Below are 16,036 nucleotides of genomic sequence, written 5' to 3' on the forward strand. Positions count from 1 at the left end.
TTCACTCCGTGCAGTCCCATTGAAGTGAATGGGGAGTGCCGGCGTGTACGCTCCGGCATGAGCAGAGCTTGCCGTATACGCCGACACTCCCCATTCACTTCAATGGGACTGCACGGAGTGAAAGAAGCAGCCCATTCATTTCTATGGGGAGCGCTCGTATCCCCGCTCCCATAGAAATGAATGGAGCTGCTTTAGACGCCGCTTATTCTGAACGTGTTTTACGTTCAGAATAAGCTAGCGTTTACTCAGTGTGAATGCACCCTTAGAGTGACAAGCAAGGACAGGTCTATAGACCATGGATCTCCCAACCTCTGGACTAACTATTATGATACTACAAGTCCCAGTATACCCTGGTAGCCAACCAGATTTGTACCAAGCCACTGATAGATACTATGCCTGTTACTCCTGGCCATCAGTAGCTGCAAAATATATCCGAGGTCCCACTGAGAATGAATGGAATGGAAGTACGAGTGCTGGACCTGATGCCCCATTCAGACAGGGTAACAGGACTCCAGTTCTCAAGATGGGCGGGGATCCCAGTAGTTGGACACTCACCGATCAGCACGTTATCATCTATACTGTAAATAGGAAGTTACTTAAAATAACTGGAATATCATGTACAGCTGTACAATCCAATAGTGTTTGTACCACTGACCGTATTCTTTTTGGGCAAAAAATCAACAATTAAAGTATGTTTATAAAATATAACCAATTCCCCAATTCTAGACATAAAAGCCCAACAAAAAATTAACAGAAAAGAAAATTTAACGTAAAAGAGCACAGATCCTTGTTATAGTCACTTCAGAACTACATACCTCTTGTTACCTATATCTTAGCTCCCTTTGTGCTTATGATAAAGCTGGCTTTGCCAATTTGGGATAAGACGTGTAATACACCGACAAAATCCCCGTGTCATAGTTACCCAGCAATAAATACAAGGGGAAGAGAGTTGTCATTTCTATTAGGAATGTGCGTAACTACAGATACTATGGTAATGGAGTTCATTTAGTAAATGGATGATGTGCACAACGTGCTGAAACAACTTCTCAAACTTCATTTTCTATATTAGGTCACCTGACAAACTGGTTTGGATGACAACTTAAAGGGAAGATCCATCTTATGGCCACTTTAATGATGACATTGGGAAACTACATGAGTAACAATTCCTTACAGGGAACCAATTACAAACAGATATCATGTTATAGAACAGGACAGGCTTATTTTAGCTATTTCAGTCCTTTGCCTTTCTCTGCTTATGAGTCCAGTGGGCGGTCCTATCAGTGACTGACAGTTATCTATACACAGTCATAGAGTGGTGGCTGTCAACCTCTCAGTCATTCTACCCATCAGACTGATAAGCCCAGAACATGCAAGGTTTATATCACTAAATTACAAGCTATAATGATATTTTTCCCATATACTATATATCAACCCCTCCTAGGTATATATCAGCAGTCCCTCCTGCTCTATAACATGCTGCCTGCAAATCGGATCCCTTATACAAAAAATTGTCAATACCAGTACCAATACCAAGACCATTCTGTCTCAGCTATACTTATATGAACTGACTACAGGTGACCAATAGACGTAAAACATTGGACAATCTGAACTCCCTATTATAAGGATCTATGAAACATTCCTATTAAGTAGATTGTTCGTTCATTATTTAGTATAAGATGCCAACCATTGTCTTGTACTGGCACAAGAGGGTCTCCCAGAAATATGGCAAAGTGCAAATTCTTTGTCATACAACAAGTATTTCTAGAAATCACAATGTAAAAATATATCCTGCCTTTGGATTCTTCCAGTGCCAACTTGTACCCCTATATTTCTATATCTCTATAACTTCTGATGAATATATATAGTTCATTAGGCTTCGAGCAGAGTATGCCATCGACATACTTCTTGGCCCTTTGAGTCCTTCATTTCTAACCAATGACTTTGCTCCTCTTCTCCGCTGCTGTTCTGACCCAAGGAAATCCAACCGATCATCTCCTTTCTCTTCATGGTGCGTCGGTTATAGATGGAAATCATCAGCGTGACGTCAGTAAGCTGAAACAAAGCCACTTGGAAAATGAAGGTTTCTTTGTAGACTGGGTTTGGTTGGCCCCTTCGTACGGATGTTTTACAACGTGATAGTTCGTGGCCAACAGAATTTAAGAGGGAGAGTTTTCCATAGGTATCTGGGGAGAGAAAAATATTTGGACATTATTCTGCCTATTATTACAGTAGATTGTGTTTTATAATGGTATGTCAGCATTAAAATGTATGAAGAACACTTAAAGCCAGAGTAGACGAGACTCCACCCTATATGCCCTCATAGGGCATATGGAAAACGGTTCTCCTTTATAAGACAGTCTTTTGGGATTTTTTTTCTCCCATCCACAGAGATCGCTGCTGAAGATTCCTCCACGTCTCCTGCAGACCCCCTCCTCCAAGAGTGATGCCCATTATCTGTACCATGTGTATGTGATCCCTTGTCTCCATCTGCAGATTTCATGGGTATTGTCCTCTCAGGCCCTATTCACATCTGCGTTCGAGGAGTCCACAGCAGCACTTTTCGCTCCACATGTGTTGTGCGGAAACCACACGGATCCCATTATAGTCTATGGGGTCCGCGGGTTTCCTTAGGTAACTGCTTTTGTATGCATATAGGTTTCTGTTTCAGGGGTCCCCAAGTGAACTCCCTGAAAGGAAAACCAAACGCAGATGTGAATTGGGCCTCACTTTAAACTCTCTTAGGGGGCATTCACACTAATGTCGGTGTCCGACAGCTAGTGTCTGATGCTAATGTCTGCGGAAGATTTTAGCATCGGACACTAGCCAGGTCCGTTTGCAATTTACATGATTTTAAATGGGACATCATGTTGTGTCCTTTAGTGTCCTTAGGTGTCCGTTTAAAAAGATGTCCGATTTTTCAAGTGGACAGCAAAATCCTACATGTAGGATCACATAGGATCACAAATAGGAAGGTTACATTAATGCAGGTAGATGACAACCTAGAGCCAACATTAGCAAATAGTTGTGTGCCATTGGCAACTACATCAAGAGCAACATAACAGCTGACTAAATAAAGGAGTTACCCAAACTCTACAGAAAGAAAATACCTAAGAAAGTTCTCAAAAGTTTGGCTCCTGTCTTATAACTTATAGATCTCCTTTTCCTATACTGTAGGTATGAGTTGGAGTTCATTGAAATGATAAAAAATGAAACCTAAATGATACTTTTTCACCTAGAGTTACAACTTAGTTCATGTTCTTGTATCAACAATTTTTCAAAGTAGTAAGAAAGATCTTTGAGTAGATAAGAAGCTTCTCCTCCCAATACCCTTCCTATGTACCTACAGTTTCACTGTTGTACGCCTTTTTGTTTATCTTCTTCTATTTCAGTATGAAGTGTAAGTTTGCACTGTGCCAAGAATTATGTGCTGAAAAGTGTGTGAAAACACTTGCCATCTCACTTCCTGTGACACCTATGAAGAAAGGTCTAAAAAGGATATTCTAGTATTCTAAGTGCAAAACTGGGAAAATAGGGCTGTTATATTCAGTAGTATTTATAAGGGCATTACTTATTTATCCTGCCACAAGGAGCAAAGTACTGTGAAGCAATCTTGAAAAATCCTTAAAGTGTACCACTTATCATAAAACAACTTTTCATAAATGAATAGCGCAGGTGAATATGAGAATTTTTTTAATATACTTTATTAAAGAAATAGGTTTCTTTCTCCACTTATCGGACTGAACTACTTTTTATATAGACTTTAGTCAGGAAGACATTTTCCATGCAATAGAATGTAATACATTAGTAGTAAATGTATTACATGGCATACTTTCAGATGAATAGTAGTCCATGTAATATGAAAATGGTTTGACTGCCACAACAAAAACCGCTGGTACAAAGCTCTTTACTGGCTCATAGAGGGGTGGTCATGACGGGAGGACAACCTTCTATAGCCCTATTCAGATGTGCCTTCGGGCCTCTCCGTTTGGGGAGTCCACTTGAGAACACCCCGAACAGAAACCTATCCACATAAAAAAGTGGTTGCATTAGGAAACCCACGGGCCCCATAGATTATAATGGTGTCCTTGTGGTTTCCACACGAAACATGCGGAGAGAAAAGTCCTGTAAGCAGTGCTTTTCTCTCTGCATGTTTCATGCGGAAACCAAGCAGAAACCTCACAGGCCCCATTATAGTCTCTGGGATCCACTCGTTTCCTTAAGTAACCGCTTTTTTATGCGTATAGGTTTCCATTCAGGGTCCCCAAGCAGAAACCCGAATGCAGATGTGAATAGGGCCTATGACAGCCATATGCCCTGATCGGACAAATGAACGGGGGTTGTCTTTATGAGACAACCTATTTAATAGAGCCATGTAGATAATTTGTGATTTAACCCAAAAAATGGTAAGCGCTACTGCTGGCCAAATGTAATTATGAATGATAGATCGATGAACTACAATAGTCATTGTAGTTAGATTGTTGTTATGGGCCTCATTCATTACAACAAGAAAATGCTTATAAATCTCTATAAAACAGTCGGTACTATTCCGTTATCGGGCCAGCAGCAGCGCAGTTCAGCAGCAGCTTTCGGGACAGCAGTTCAGCAGCGGGAATTACAATGACATCCGAGGACTGCTGGCCCGATGCTTGTGCCCAGTAACCAGTACATCGATGACCCCCCTCCCCCATCCTTCTCCTCCTGCCAGTGCTGCCCCCCAGCTCTCCTTACATCTTCCCCGTACCCTCTCCCCGCCACACGACTAGGCCTCACCTCAGCGCTAGTACCGAGACCGAAAGGAAAGACACCGGGGCTCAATCCAGGCCCTGACAAGAAACACGCCGACTATAGGAACGGTGAGCTACAGCGAGCCGGAGGGACAAACTTTCTGCAGCGTCCGGCGGCTATCTAGTAGCATTCATTGCTCAAGATTTACGGTGAGGCCTATTACAGGGAGAGGGTACGGGGCAGATGTAAGAAGAGCTGGGGGGCAGCACTGGAAGGAAGAGGAGGATGAGGGCATCGATCGATGTACTGCCTACTACACACAAGCACGGCCTCTATCATCGGGCCAGCATCGGCTTAGTCATGTGGCGGGGAGAGGGTACGGGGTAGATGTAAGGAGAGCTGGGGGGCAGCACTGGAAGGAGGAGGAGATGGAGGGGGGGTCATTGATGTACTGGCTACTGGGCACAAGCATCGGGCCAGCAGTCCTCGGATGTCATTGTAATTCCCGCTGCTGAACTGAACTGCTGTCCCGAAAGCTGGTGCTGAAATGCGCTGCTGCTGGCCCGATAACGGAATAGTACCAAACAGTCTTATTATGGTGACCACAATGGTGGCATCTTCTTAACTATAACAATTAAAGAGGACCTTTCACCACTTTGCAACCTGTGCAGCTTTCTGCCCCATGTTATAGATGCAGCTGCATAGACTGTAGTGCACTTTGAATTACCTCCCTAGCCCCCCTCGTTTTGGAGCTGTGAGCCCCGTAAATTTTGGCGCCCTGTATGGTAATTAAGGCTTTAGTGTCAGAAGGGCGTTTCTGACGATAAAGAGAAAAGCTACGTCAGTCTGACACTGTCCAATTAGCAGTGGACAGTGTCGGAGCTGCTTCTCCTGCCTAATCTCGTGAGTTCTCGTGAGATCAGGCAAACGTCTCTTCACAGGGCTGCACAGAAGACCCGGAGAAGCGATCCAGGCTGAGCACTGAAGTGGATGAAGGAGAACTTCAGTGACATCTTCACAGGTAAGTGAAGAAACCCCTAAGCAATGAGCATAACTGCCCTGTACACCCTGTGGTCCTAGGTCTAGCCCCTATACAACGAGCATTAACCCCTATAGCCCCCTGGCAATGAGCATTAACCCCTATAGCCCCTAGCAATGAGCAGGGGTTAATGCTCATTGCCTAGGGCCTATAGGGGTTAATGCTCATTGCCAGGGGGCTATAGGGGTTAATGCTCGTTGCTAGGGGCTATAGGGGTTAATGCTCATTGCCAGGGGGCTATAGGGGCTAATGCTCATTGCCAGGGGGCTATAGGGGTTAATGCTCGTTGCTAGGGGCTATAGGGGTTAATGCTCATTGCCAGGGGGCTATAGGGGCTAATGCTCATTGCTAGGGGCTATAGGGGTTAATGCTCATTGCCAGGGGGCTATAGGGGCTAATGCTCATTGCTAGGGGCTATAGGGGTTAATGCTCATTGCCAGGGGGCTATAGGGGTTAATGCTCGTTGTATAGGGGCTAGACCTAGGACCACAGGGTGTACAGGGCAGTTATGCTCATTGCTTAGGGGTTTCTTCACTTACCTGTGAAGATGTCACTGAAGTTCTCCTTCATCCACTTCAGTGCTCAGCCTGGATCGCTTCTCCGGGTCTTCTGTGCAGCCCTGTGAAGAGACGTTTGCCTGATCTCACGAGAACTCACGAGATTAGGCAGGAGAAGCAGCTCCGACACTGTCCACTGCTAATTGGACAGTGTCTGACGTAGCTTTTCTCTTTATCGTCAGAAACGCCCTTCTGACACTAAAGCCTTAATTACCATACAGGGCGCCAAAATTTACAGGGCTCACAGCTCCAAAACGAGGGGGGCTAGGGAGGTAATTCAAAGTGCACTACAGTCTATGCAGCTGCATCTATAACATGGGGCAGAAAGCTGCACAGGTTGCAAAGTGGTGAAAGGTCCTCTTTAAATTTCAACAAAGATAAAAACAACTAACAAGACAAAGCTTATTAAATAAATCTGTAATTGGGAACTACCGTAACTAAAAAGAGATGGTCAAAAATCAATAGTATACTGTATGCTCAGTTGCAGATAGTGTCTTTTGCTGGGCATTAGGACCCTCTTGGGACAACAGGGTCCTCCGGATGGGTCCGTCTGACCATGCATTTTATTCTTCCTCAGTCTGAAGGTAAAACATCATAAATACAATAGAAACAGAAAGAGATTCAAATGGAACTCTATATCATTTCTTCAATTTTGTAAATCTATTGAAGGGGTTATCCAGAGACTTTAATTTAACTTCCTTCAAGATAGACCTGGTGATTCCCGGCTTGTTCCGACGTAAGGTCTCGTGACCGGAACCAGCCTGTGTCCCCTTGGTTGCATGGCCTCCTAACTCCTCTCCCATTTTCACAGGAGAAAAGTCCCTAAAGGGGCTGGCTTTACTATAGTCTGCAAGCCCCATAGCACCTGTGAAAACTGGAGTAAAGGAGGAAGCAGGGCAACCCAGTGGACGCTGACTGGTTCCAATCATGTAACCTGGAGTCATAACCAATCTGGAGCTCCCAGGTCCAGCTTGAAAAGATGCCTGGAAGTAGTATGTTACAGTCCCTGGACAACCCCTTTAATGGCTGAACACATGAGTAGATGTAGTCCCCCAACCCCATTCTTGGGCAGTGGACTACAGAAGGTCATTTCTCACTTGTGTAACAAATCATGTCCCGCAGTCCAGTTCCCAATAGCAGTTTTCGGGGATTAGTGAATACTCTATCATAGTCTATTCAGTGTTTTGACTGTGTTTTCTAATGTAGTTGAGTGATGGGGGTGGAGTGGGAATAAAAACATCAATATATGAAGTTCTTATGAGTAGCAAAATGACATTTCTTTATTGTATTTCCAGGCCTACTGAGATATAGACTTCTAAATGAAAAAAGCCATACACACAAACTTCACCTTGAGTATTTCAGATCGTTTATATTTTTCTAAAAGTATTCAGACAAGGTCCTTGTACAAGAACAGCCAAGCAGATCAGATAGAAAGAAAGTAGCTCATGAGTCATACAAGTTATATACTAACCCTGAGAATATTACTACAAAGACACTTCCTATTACACAACCATTCATCCATCCTTTCATTATACACAAGCTATACACATCCAAGTACTTGAAGTCCGACAGTAGATATCTTCCTTTTGCTTTGTACAATCAATTATATTGTCCTATAATTTTCATATTGCGGTCCAAAGTGCAAAGTCAGGCCACACAAAATATTCTTAGCTTAAAGAAGGTTTTCTGAGCAGTAAAAAATTTAGAAAAGGGTCAGAATGACTTAAAAAAAAAGTGATCTTAACATCAGCAGGTAAGAGATGTAGCCAGTGACTTGTCACATTGCTATGCTGAGAATGCACCAGAAAGTTGAGATACCTGTGAACTGTGCAACTGTGGTTGTACCATGTTCTGCCACGTCTACTTCCCCAAAGGTAGCTGCAGGGTTTTTTTGCCAGGAAATTTTCATAATTTTTCACAACTTTGTCTAGCAGAGTAAATAGCTAAAGAGTAAATATGTAAATGAACAGTTCAGGTGAATATAAGGGGAAGCGCTTCGGTCTGCTGATATCAGCTCCTTTCCTGCTAAACTGCTCATTTGACTGAGAGATCCATCTTTACTGAACACAAGCTGCAGTTCATACAACTCTATGAGGGGAAGTTTGGAGTGATTGAGAAGCAGGCAGACATACGGCTCGTTCACATCTGTGCCCGGTCTCCGTTCTGCAGGTTTCCGTTTCCTGCACAAAACAGATGCAGGGTTTCAAAGATGTCCAGCCGTGAGCGGTGGCAAGCGTTTTATGCTCTCCGCCGCGAAACCGTTTTTTTAAAATCGGACATGCAAAAAAAACGGTTTCGCGGCAGAGAGCATAAAACGCTCACCGCCGCACATGGCCAGACCCGCTCTGACAGCTTTCTGTCTTCTGCATGCAGAAGACGGAAAGCTGAGAATGGAGACCCGAACGCAAGTGTGAACCTAGCGATAGTAACATAGTAGATGAGGTTGGATAAAGACACAGGTCCATCAAGTCCAACCTTTAACCCTACAGTGATGATCCAAAGGAAGGCAAAAAAAACAAACATCAGGCTGATGCCAATTGCTCCATGTCAGAGGAAAAATTTCCTTCCTTAGGGTGCATTCACACTGAGTAAACGCTAGCTTATTTTGTAGAGTAAAATTACACTTGTAAATTTTGCTATCCCATTGACTTCAATGATATTTTTTTACAAGTGTAAAAATACGCCAGTAAAAAATACGCCTGTAAAAAATACGCCTGTAAAAATACGCCTGTAAAATGTCATTGAAGTCAATGGGATAGCAAAATTTACAAGTGTAATTTTACTCTACAAAATAAGCTAGCGTTTACTCAGTGTGAATGCACCCTTACTCCAAATTTGTCAATCAGGAGGAGTAAAGAGATCATTTGAAAGACGCAAAGCTGAGGTATAGTAATATTATAATAAGATCTCTCTCTCAGAGCTTTAGTCAGCCACATCTATACTACTACGTTCTGCTAAGCTCTGCTGAAAAACTATAATAAAAGGTGATATAAAGAAAGAAATCTTGGTATGGCCTAGAAGCTTATTTCTCTCTGTTTGGTTCTTAGTCACTGTGCTCCTCCTTATTCTCCATTGTCCCTCCCTATAGACCTCAGTTGGCAGTGCCATCCTGTTTGTGTCAGGTAGGCACGACAGTCAAGCAAAGGCCTTGCACATAACCCCTATATAAATGCATGTGACTGTATAAGGGGTGTATATAGCATCACAGCTTTAATACTTTATATACTTCTTTGGCAGTGAAAGCTTCCTCTGCATGTGTTAGATGTGTCAATAGGCCCCTGTTCACCCAACAGATACCCGTTCACCCGTACATCCTTTATAGCTCATACAAAAATGTAGTCAATTATGGTTTTCTAGGTAGAGGAACCCACAACAATCATATACATCACATCATTAGAGATGAGCGAACAGTGTTCTATCGAACACATGTTCGATCGGATATCAGGCTGTTCGATGTGTTCGATTCGAATCGAACATCACGTGGCAAACTCCAAAAAAATTTGATTCCCCTCCCACCTTCCCTGGCGCTTTTTTTGCACCAATAACAGTGCAGGGGAGGTGGGACAGGAACTACAACACCGGAGGCATCGAAAAAAAATTGGAAAAAGTCATTGGCTGCCGAAATTAGGTGACCTCCATTTATAGACGAATAGTGGATTTCAAATCCGGGTCATATGAGAATGTGAACTTTGTGACTAAGAGACAGGGATAGCTGTACAGGCAGGGATAGCTAGGGATAACCTTTATTTAGGTAGGAATGTTATTAAAAATAACTTTTTGGGGCTCTATCGGGTGTGTAATTGTGATTTTTGTGACATAAACTTTTTCCAATAGGAATGCATTGGACAGCGCTGATTGGCCAGAGTACGGAACTCGACCAATCAGCGCTGGCTCTGCTGGAGGAGGCGGAGTCTAAGATCGCTCCACACCAGTCTCCATTCAGGTCCGACCTTAGACTCCGCCTCCTCCGGCAGAGCCAGCGCTGATTGGCCGAAGGCTGGCCAATGCATTCCTATGTGAATGCAGAGACTTAGCAGTGCTGAGCCAGTTCTGCTCAACTACACATCTGATGTAGCAGAGCCGAGTGTGCACTAGAACCCCTGTGCAAACTCAGCTCACGCTAATAGAATGCATTGGCCAGCGCTGATTGGCCAGAGTACGGAATTCGACCAATCAGCACTGGCTCTGCTGGAGGAGGCGGAGTCTAAGATCGCTCCACACCAGTCTCCATTCAGGTCCGACCTTAGACTCCGCCTCCTCCGGCAGAGCCAGCGCTGATTGGCCGAAGGCTGGCCAATGCATTCCTATGCGAATGCAGAGACTTAGCAGTGCTGAACCAGTTCTGCTCAACTACACATCTGATGTAGCAGAGCCGAGTGTGCATCAGATGTGTAGTTGAGCAGAACTGGCTCAGCACTGCTAAGTCTCTGCATTCGCATAGGAATGCATTGGCCAGCCTTCGGCCAATCAGCGCTGGCTCTGCCGGAGGAGGCGGAGTCTAAGGTCGGACCTGAATGGAGACTGGTGTGGAGCGATCTTAGACTCCGCCTCCTCCAGCAGAGCCAGCGCTGATTGGTCGAATTCCGTACTCTGGCCAATCACCGCTGGCCAATGCATTTCTATGGGGAAAAGTTAGCTTGCGAAAATCGCAAGCTGACAGGGATTTCCATGAAATAAAGTGACTTTTATGCCCCCAGACATGCTTCCCCTGCTGTCCCAGTGTCATTCCAGGGTGTTGGTATCATTTCCTGGGGTGTCATAGTGGACTTGGTGACCCTCCAGACACGGATTTGGGTTTCCCCCTTAACGAGTATATGTTCCCCATAGACTATAATGGGGTTCGAAACCCGTTCGAACACTCGAACAGTGAGCGGCTGTTGGAATCGAATTTCGAACCTCGAACATTTTAGTGTTCGCTCATCTCTACACATCATACATTTTTAACATGAGAGCCTAAGGGTAATGTACAATATGTCAGTGTCTTGTAATGTGCTATACATTAGAAAATCCTCCTGATCTATACTTCTGTAGGCTCAAATGTAATGTGAACAGAACCTTAAAGATGTCAATGATGTATCTACTCTATACTTCATAAACATATAACAGGAATGGATGATATGAGTGTCCACACTCCAGCCCTCCAGCTTGAAAGCTGCCATCTAATATGTTAGTGTCCCTATGCTCTTACAGAAAGATCTGTCTCTGCCAGGTAAACAAAGTATCTTTTCATGCACTGTTACATAATGTATTGATATTAGATGAGTGTCTACTTACCAGGTGGTCTATTGATAGCAAGGTTGCGAAAATGACTTCCTTTGATCATCTGTACAGAAAGCCGCCCTGTTGTTGCGTTATATGACAGCCCTACTAACAGCTCAGGCACCCCGCCATGTGACAGGGATTGAGAGGACGAGACACTGTCACTATGAGAGATGGCAGAGAAACTAAGCTGGGAATCACCACTCTGAGAAAACAAAAAGAGAGAAGCTTATTAATATCATTATTTATTTGAATAAACAATGGCAGATACGTATAAAACAGAAATTCATTATGCATGTAAGGTACACCGTATATTTTACCACAAATGGTCGTTCTTCTCTAGTGCCTTTATAACATCATCCACCATAAAGTGTATCTTAAGAAGGGTAGAATATTCTATAGACAGGGCTAGGCTATTAGTAGCCAAATAGCACAATTGCCCAGGCCTTATGGTATGAGTCTGGCTATATACATGAGCTCAAGAGTTGATCTCCGGCTCTTTGCCTTCCCCCGCCCCCTTGATAGATTGCTGTGTTTGCACTTACATACAGCAACCTATCAATTATGTTTCTGCAGGGTGAATGGAGGAGGAATATGCACGTGGCTGATGGAGCTCCATTCCCTGTGTATCAGCTACATTAGAATATCTGATTTGCAAGTTTTCCAGGTGTCGGACACCCACCAGTTTGAGACTGACGACCTATATTTTTAACTTGGAAAACCCCTTTTCCAGGAAAAATTGCGGAGTTATACAGTAACTGCAAAGTGGATGGGATTCATGTGAATCCCATGCCCACTTTGCGGTAAAAACCGCAGCGCGGACACGCTTCGATTTCCAAAACCAGTGCGGTTTTGGAAATTGCAGCATGTCAATTATATCTACGGAAACGCCGCTGGCTTCCCTGTGGATATAATGGAAACAGAAAGTCCGCGGAGGAAAACTCTGTGAACTTTCTTTTCAAAGCGTTGCAGGAAGAACCACAATGCGTTTCCGCCGCGTCTTTTCCCATAGCGCTTTAGTGCTGCGTATCATTCCGTTGGCCTTAGCTTTAAGCTGCAAGGTGTACCTGAGAAATAACACTATTGCTGTCTATTATGTGATGTATAGCACGCATTTTTTGCAGTTTTCTCCTTTGCAAACTCTATAATTCGCAGTTGTCCCTTAGCTGGTGGTTGCAGAGCAGCTGCCATGCACTATACACAATACACAAAAAACAATCTGCTCTCAACCTTACTCCCTCTCACTCAGAGACATATGATCATAAGAAAGAATAAAGTGAAGTACTAGTATATACTGAGGTGAATAAAGTACTTGGTCTGTGATAGAAAATTTTTATTAATTTCCATCTTCAAACTAAGCCCATGTTCTAAGCCTTTAGATTCTGCTCAATCCTCTCCACTAGAGATGAGCAAGTACTGTTCGGATCAGCCGATCCGAACAGCACGCTCGCATAGAAATGAATGGACGTAGCCGGCACGTGGGGGGTTAAGCGGCCGGCCGCCGTCAAAGCGGAAGTACCAGGTGCATCCATTCATTTCTATGGAGCGTGCTGTTCGGATCGGCTGATCCGAACAGTACTCGCTCATCTCTACTCTACACCATTTACTCACCATAAACTTCTATAGACATGTGTAATGTGATACATGTGACCTGCAATCTATCATAGGATGGATATAACAGATATTTCAGAGTGAAACTCTAGCAAGGGGTGAAGGCGGAAAACAGTCTAAGAGGAGAACAAAGCTGTTTTCGCCTGTACTATTGATTTATGCAAAGTCTGGTGAAATAGCAGTGAATAATTTGATTCCAAGCTATTCATACAGGCTGAAGATTATGCAAAGTGTGATTACTGCTCCAAAAAATGTCTACGCATCACAAATGACTAAGCATAAAAGTCTCATTGGTGGCGAGCCAATCTCTGTGACCCTCACCAATCTTGAGAGCAGGACCTGTTCCTGGAAGAACGTGGTCACATATTCACAACACCATTAACATCTATTCCATTGATTTAGCTTCCTGCCAGGACTGATATTACTGTAATAGGCAGATAAGTAGACACAATACATAATACACATATACTTACACTTAAATTACTTCTTGGTTCTAACAACAATGTCTTTGTGATTTGCTCATCTGCTCTAATTTTTTTTAAGGAGAAGAGCTTTTCCCCCATCATCTTTTCACGGATCATCTTGTGTACAGCATACAAGCGGAATCGAAGGGCATTGTTGGCTATTTCCTCAGGCTCCAGTTTGTTAAAGGTGAAGGTCTCATTAAAGACAGGCTGGGGGCCTTTTTGGATAGCAGTCTTCCCTCTTTGCCTTTTGCTTGGTAGTAATACAACATGGACTTGCCAAGAGTTCACTCCACTACGATCCTTATCGGGGATATCTTTGGCTTCCATGATGGTGACAGTCAGCTTCTGACTTGCAGCTTTGTAATTGAGTACAACATCTAGGTCTCCGCATTTAGAAATTGGCACATGGACAGTGGGAGCAGCAAGGTTTTCCCCTTGTTCCTGGAGGCAAAAGACATTTTATTTAATGTACCCATAAATTAGGCAAAATAATATTGTACTAAAGGGGGTGCGAAATTAAAGAAACGTGGCTGGTTTTGTCCCAAAAAAACACATGACACCCCTATTCACAAGTTGTGGGGTATCAAGTTCAGCCCCATTGGCATCAATGAACTCTAGCTGCTAGAGCAGATACAGCCTGTGATCAGTAAGGTGTCGTTTCTTAGAACAAAAACTAAATTTTTACTTGTAAAACCCAAGGTTTAAATCACAAAAATGAAAACAGTAGATGGCAGGTTTGTTGGCATTGTATGTAATCCCGAAAGTTAGAAAAAAATTGTTCAAAAGATAAAAGTTTATGATCCACTAGGTATCACAAAGGATGACCCTGGGCAAAACTCATGCAGTATGTTAGATATAGTGTAAGACCTAGGAAGGGGTACATAACGCAGGGATTTTTTCTTTTGTCTTCTCTCAATCTGGGTGCCCCACACTGGCCCCTTCATACTTTCATTAAATATAACACAAAGTAAAAATTGCCTGGAGCAATTCTTAAGAATCATGAATGACTCTTAATGCACTACCAAAAATTACTGTGTTGTCCTACGACACCTTCATAAATATGGAGTTTAAGACCCTAAGGATGCTGTTACTGTTACTTCGATTTGCAAAAAGAACAAGCTTGGTTTTTTGCCACTAGAAGTTGTAGCACCCTCAGCGTTGCAATGAGACTCCATTCACTTACATTAGTAAAGGAGTTGCAGGCAAACACAGCGATTTGTCGTGGCTAAAGTTGCTGTGTAGTCGTAGCCTTACAGATTAAATCATTTTCAAGTTGTGGTGTTATTTGTTATTCTCCACAATATTTAAAGGGATTCTATCATTACAATCCCTTTTTTAACTAAATACACGTCGGAATAGCCTTAAGAAAAAATACAAGAAAAGCAAAAGGTGGCACCACTTAAGAAAGGCTATTCTTCTCTTACCTTTATCATTCTGATCTGTGTCACCGTTCCTGAGGAATTTCTTCTTTCTTTGTTACGGAAATGAGATTTCAGACAACACAGGAGATGTTCCCTTTGCTCAAACAGCACAGGGGGCGTCCCCTGTGCTGTCCGAAAACTCTCCAGCAACACCTCTTCTTCTCCGGCCCGCCTCTTTACCAGGTCATCGGCCGCATCTTCAGCCAAAAGCCCCAACTGCGCATGTCCGTCGGCCATTTTCCTGTGGCCACTTACACGAGCGCTCATTTGGCCACAGGAAAATGGCTGACGGATATCGCTGGAGAGTTTTTGGAAATGCGGTGCAGATCAGAATAATATAGGTAAGAGAAAAATAGCCTTTCTTAAGGCTATTGCGATGTGTATTTAGTTAAAAAAAGGGATTCTAATGATAGACTCCCTTTAAAGGTGAAATCTAAACTGGGTCTTTTGACGTGTTGATATGTCCCACAGGCCAGGATGCACACAGTATATATGGGCAACCAACGCTTTCCAAAATTAAGGGGTTTCAGACCAATCAGTCACGGAGGCTTTGGGGTGTCACTGGTGTTTCCTATAAATGGACATAACTGAGAAACAACTGAATACATTTTGACCCGGTCAATAAGAGGGGACACCTCGGAGACTTCAGTAGTGATCTCTTGATTTTAGATGAATACAGTGTTCCATCTTTCCATATACTATAACATAAATATTCATTTCCATTATTGTAACTGGAAAGTAGTGAACCACTTCTGATCTTCCAGAATTCCTCAGAGGCATAAAATTATAATGTACAGTCAGCGTTGGAACAAACTTCTCTATTCCATGCCTATAAACCACTTAGCAATTTTGCTTATATAATTATAAGACCAACACAATTGAAGTGTATGCTAATTTAATATTATTCAGAATGTAAATGGGATAATCAGACAGTGTTATAATTACAGGGGGGTTTAT

The 16,036-nt window shown here is 43.2% G+C and overlaps 1 protein-coding gene across 3 annotated transcripts in view; it reads right to left on the reverse strand.

Moving 5' to 3' along the window:
* Positions 1-719: 719 nt before the first annotated feature.
* SYT16 (synaptotagmin 16) overlaps positions 720-16,036 on the reverse strand; it is a 71,891-nt gene continuing 56,574 nt past the window's right edge. For all 3 annotated transcript variants that reach the window (XM_075282762.1, XM_075282761.1, XM_075282763.1), the window contains 3 exons: positions 13,665-14,099; positions 11,596-11,785; positions 720-2,183 (listed from right to left, as the gene is read on the reverse strand). In XM_075282762.1, the coding sequence (XP_075138863.1) occupies positions 1,870-2,183; positions 11,596-11,785; positions 13,665-14,099 (939 nt within the window). In that variant the 3' untranslated portion in view covers positions 720-1,869. The remainder of the gene's footprint in view (positions 2,184-11,595; positions 11,786-13,664; positions 14,100-16,036) is intronic.

The sequence above is a fragment of the Leptodactylus fuscus genome, chromosome 7, assembly GCF_031893055.1.
Source record: "Leptodactylus fuscus isolate aLepFus1 chromosome 7, aLepFus1.hap2, whole genome shotgun sequence".
NCBI classification, from domain to species: domain Eukaryota; kingdom Metazoa; phylum Chordata; class Amphibia; order Anura; family Leptodactylidae; genus Leptodactylus; species Leptodactylus fuscus.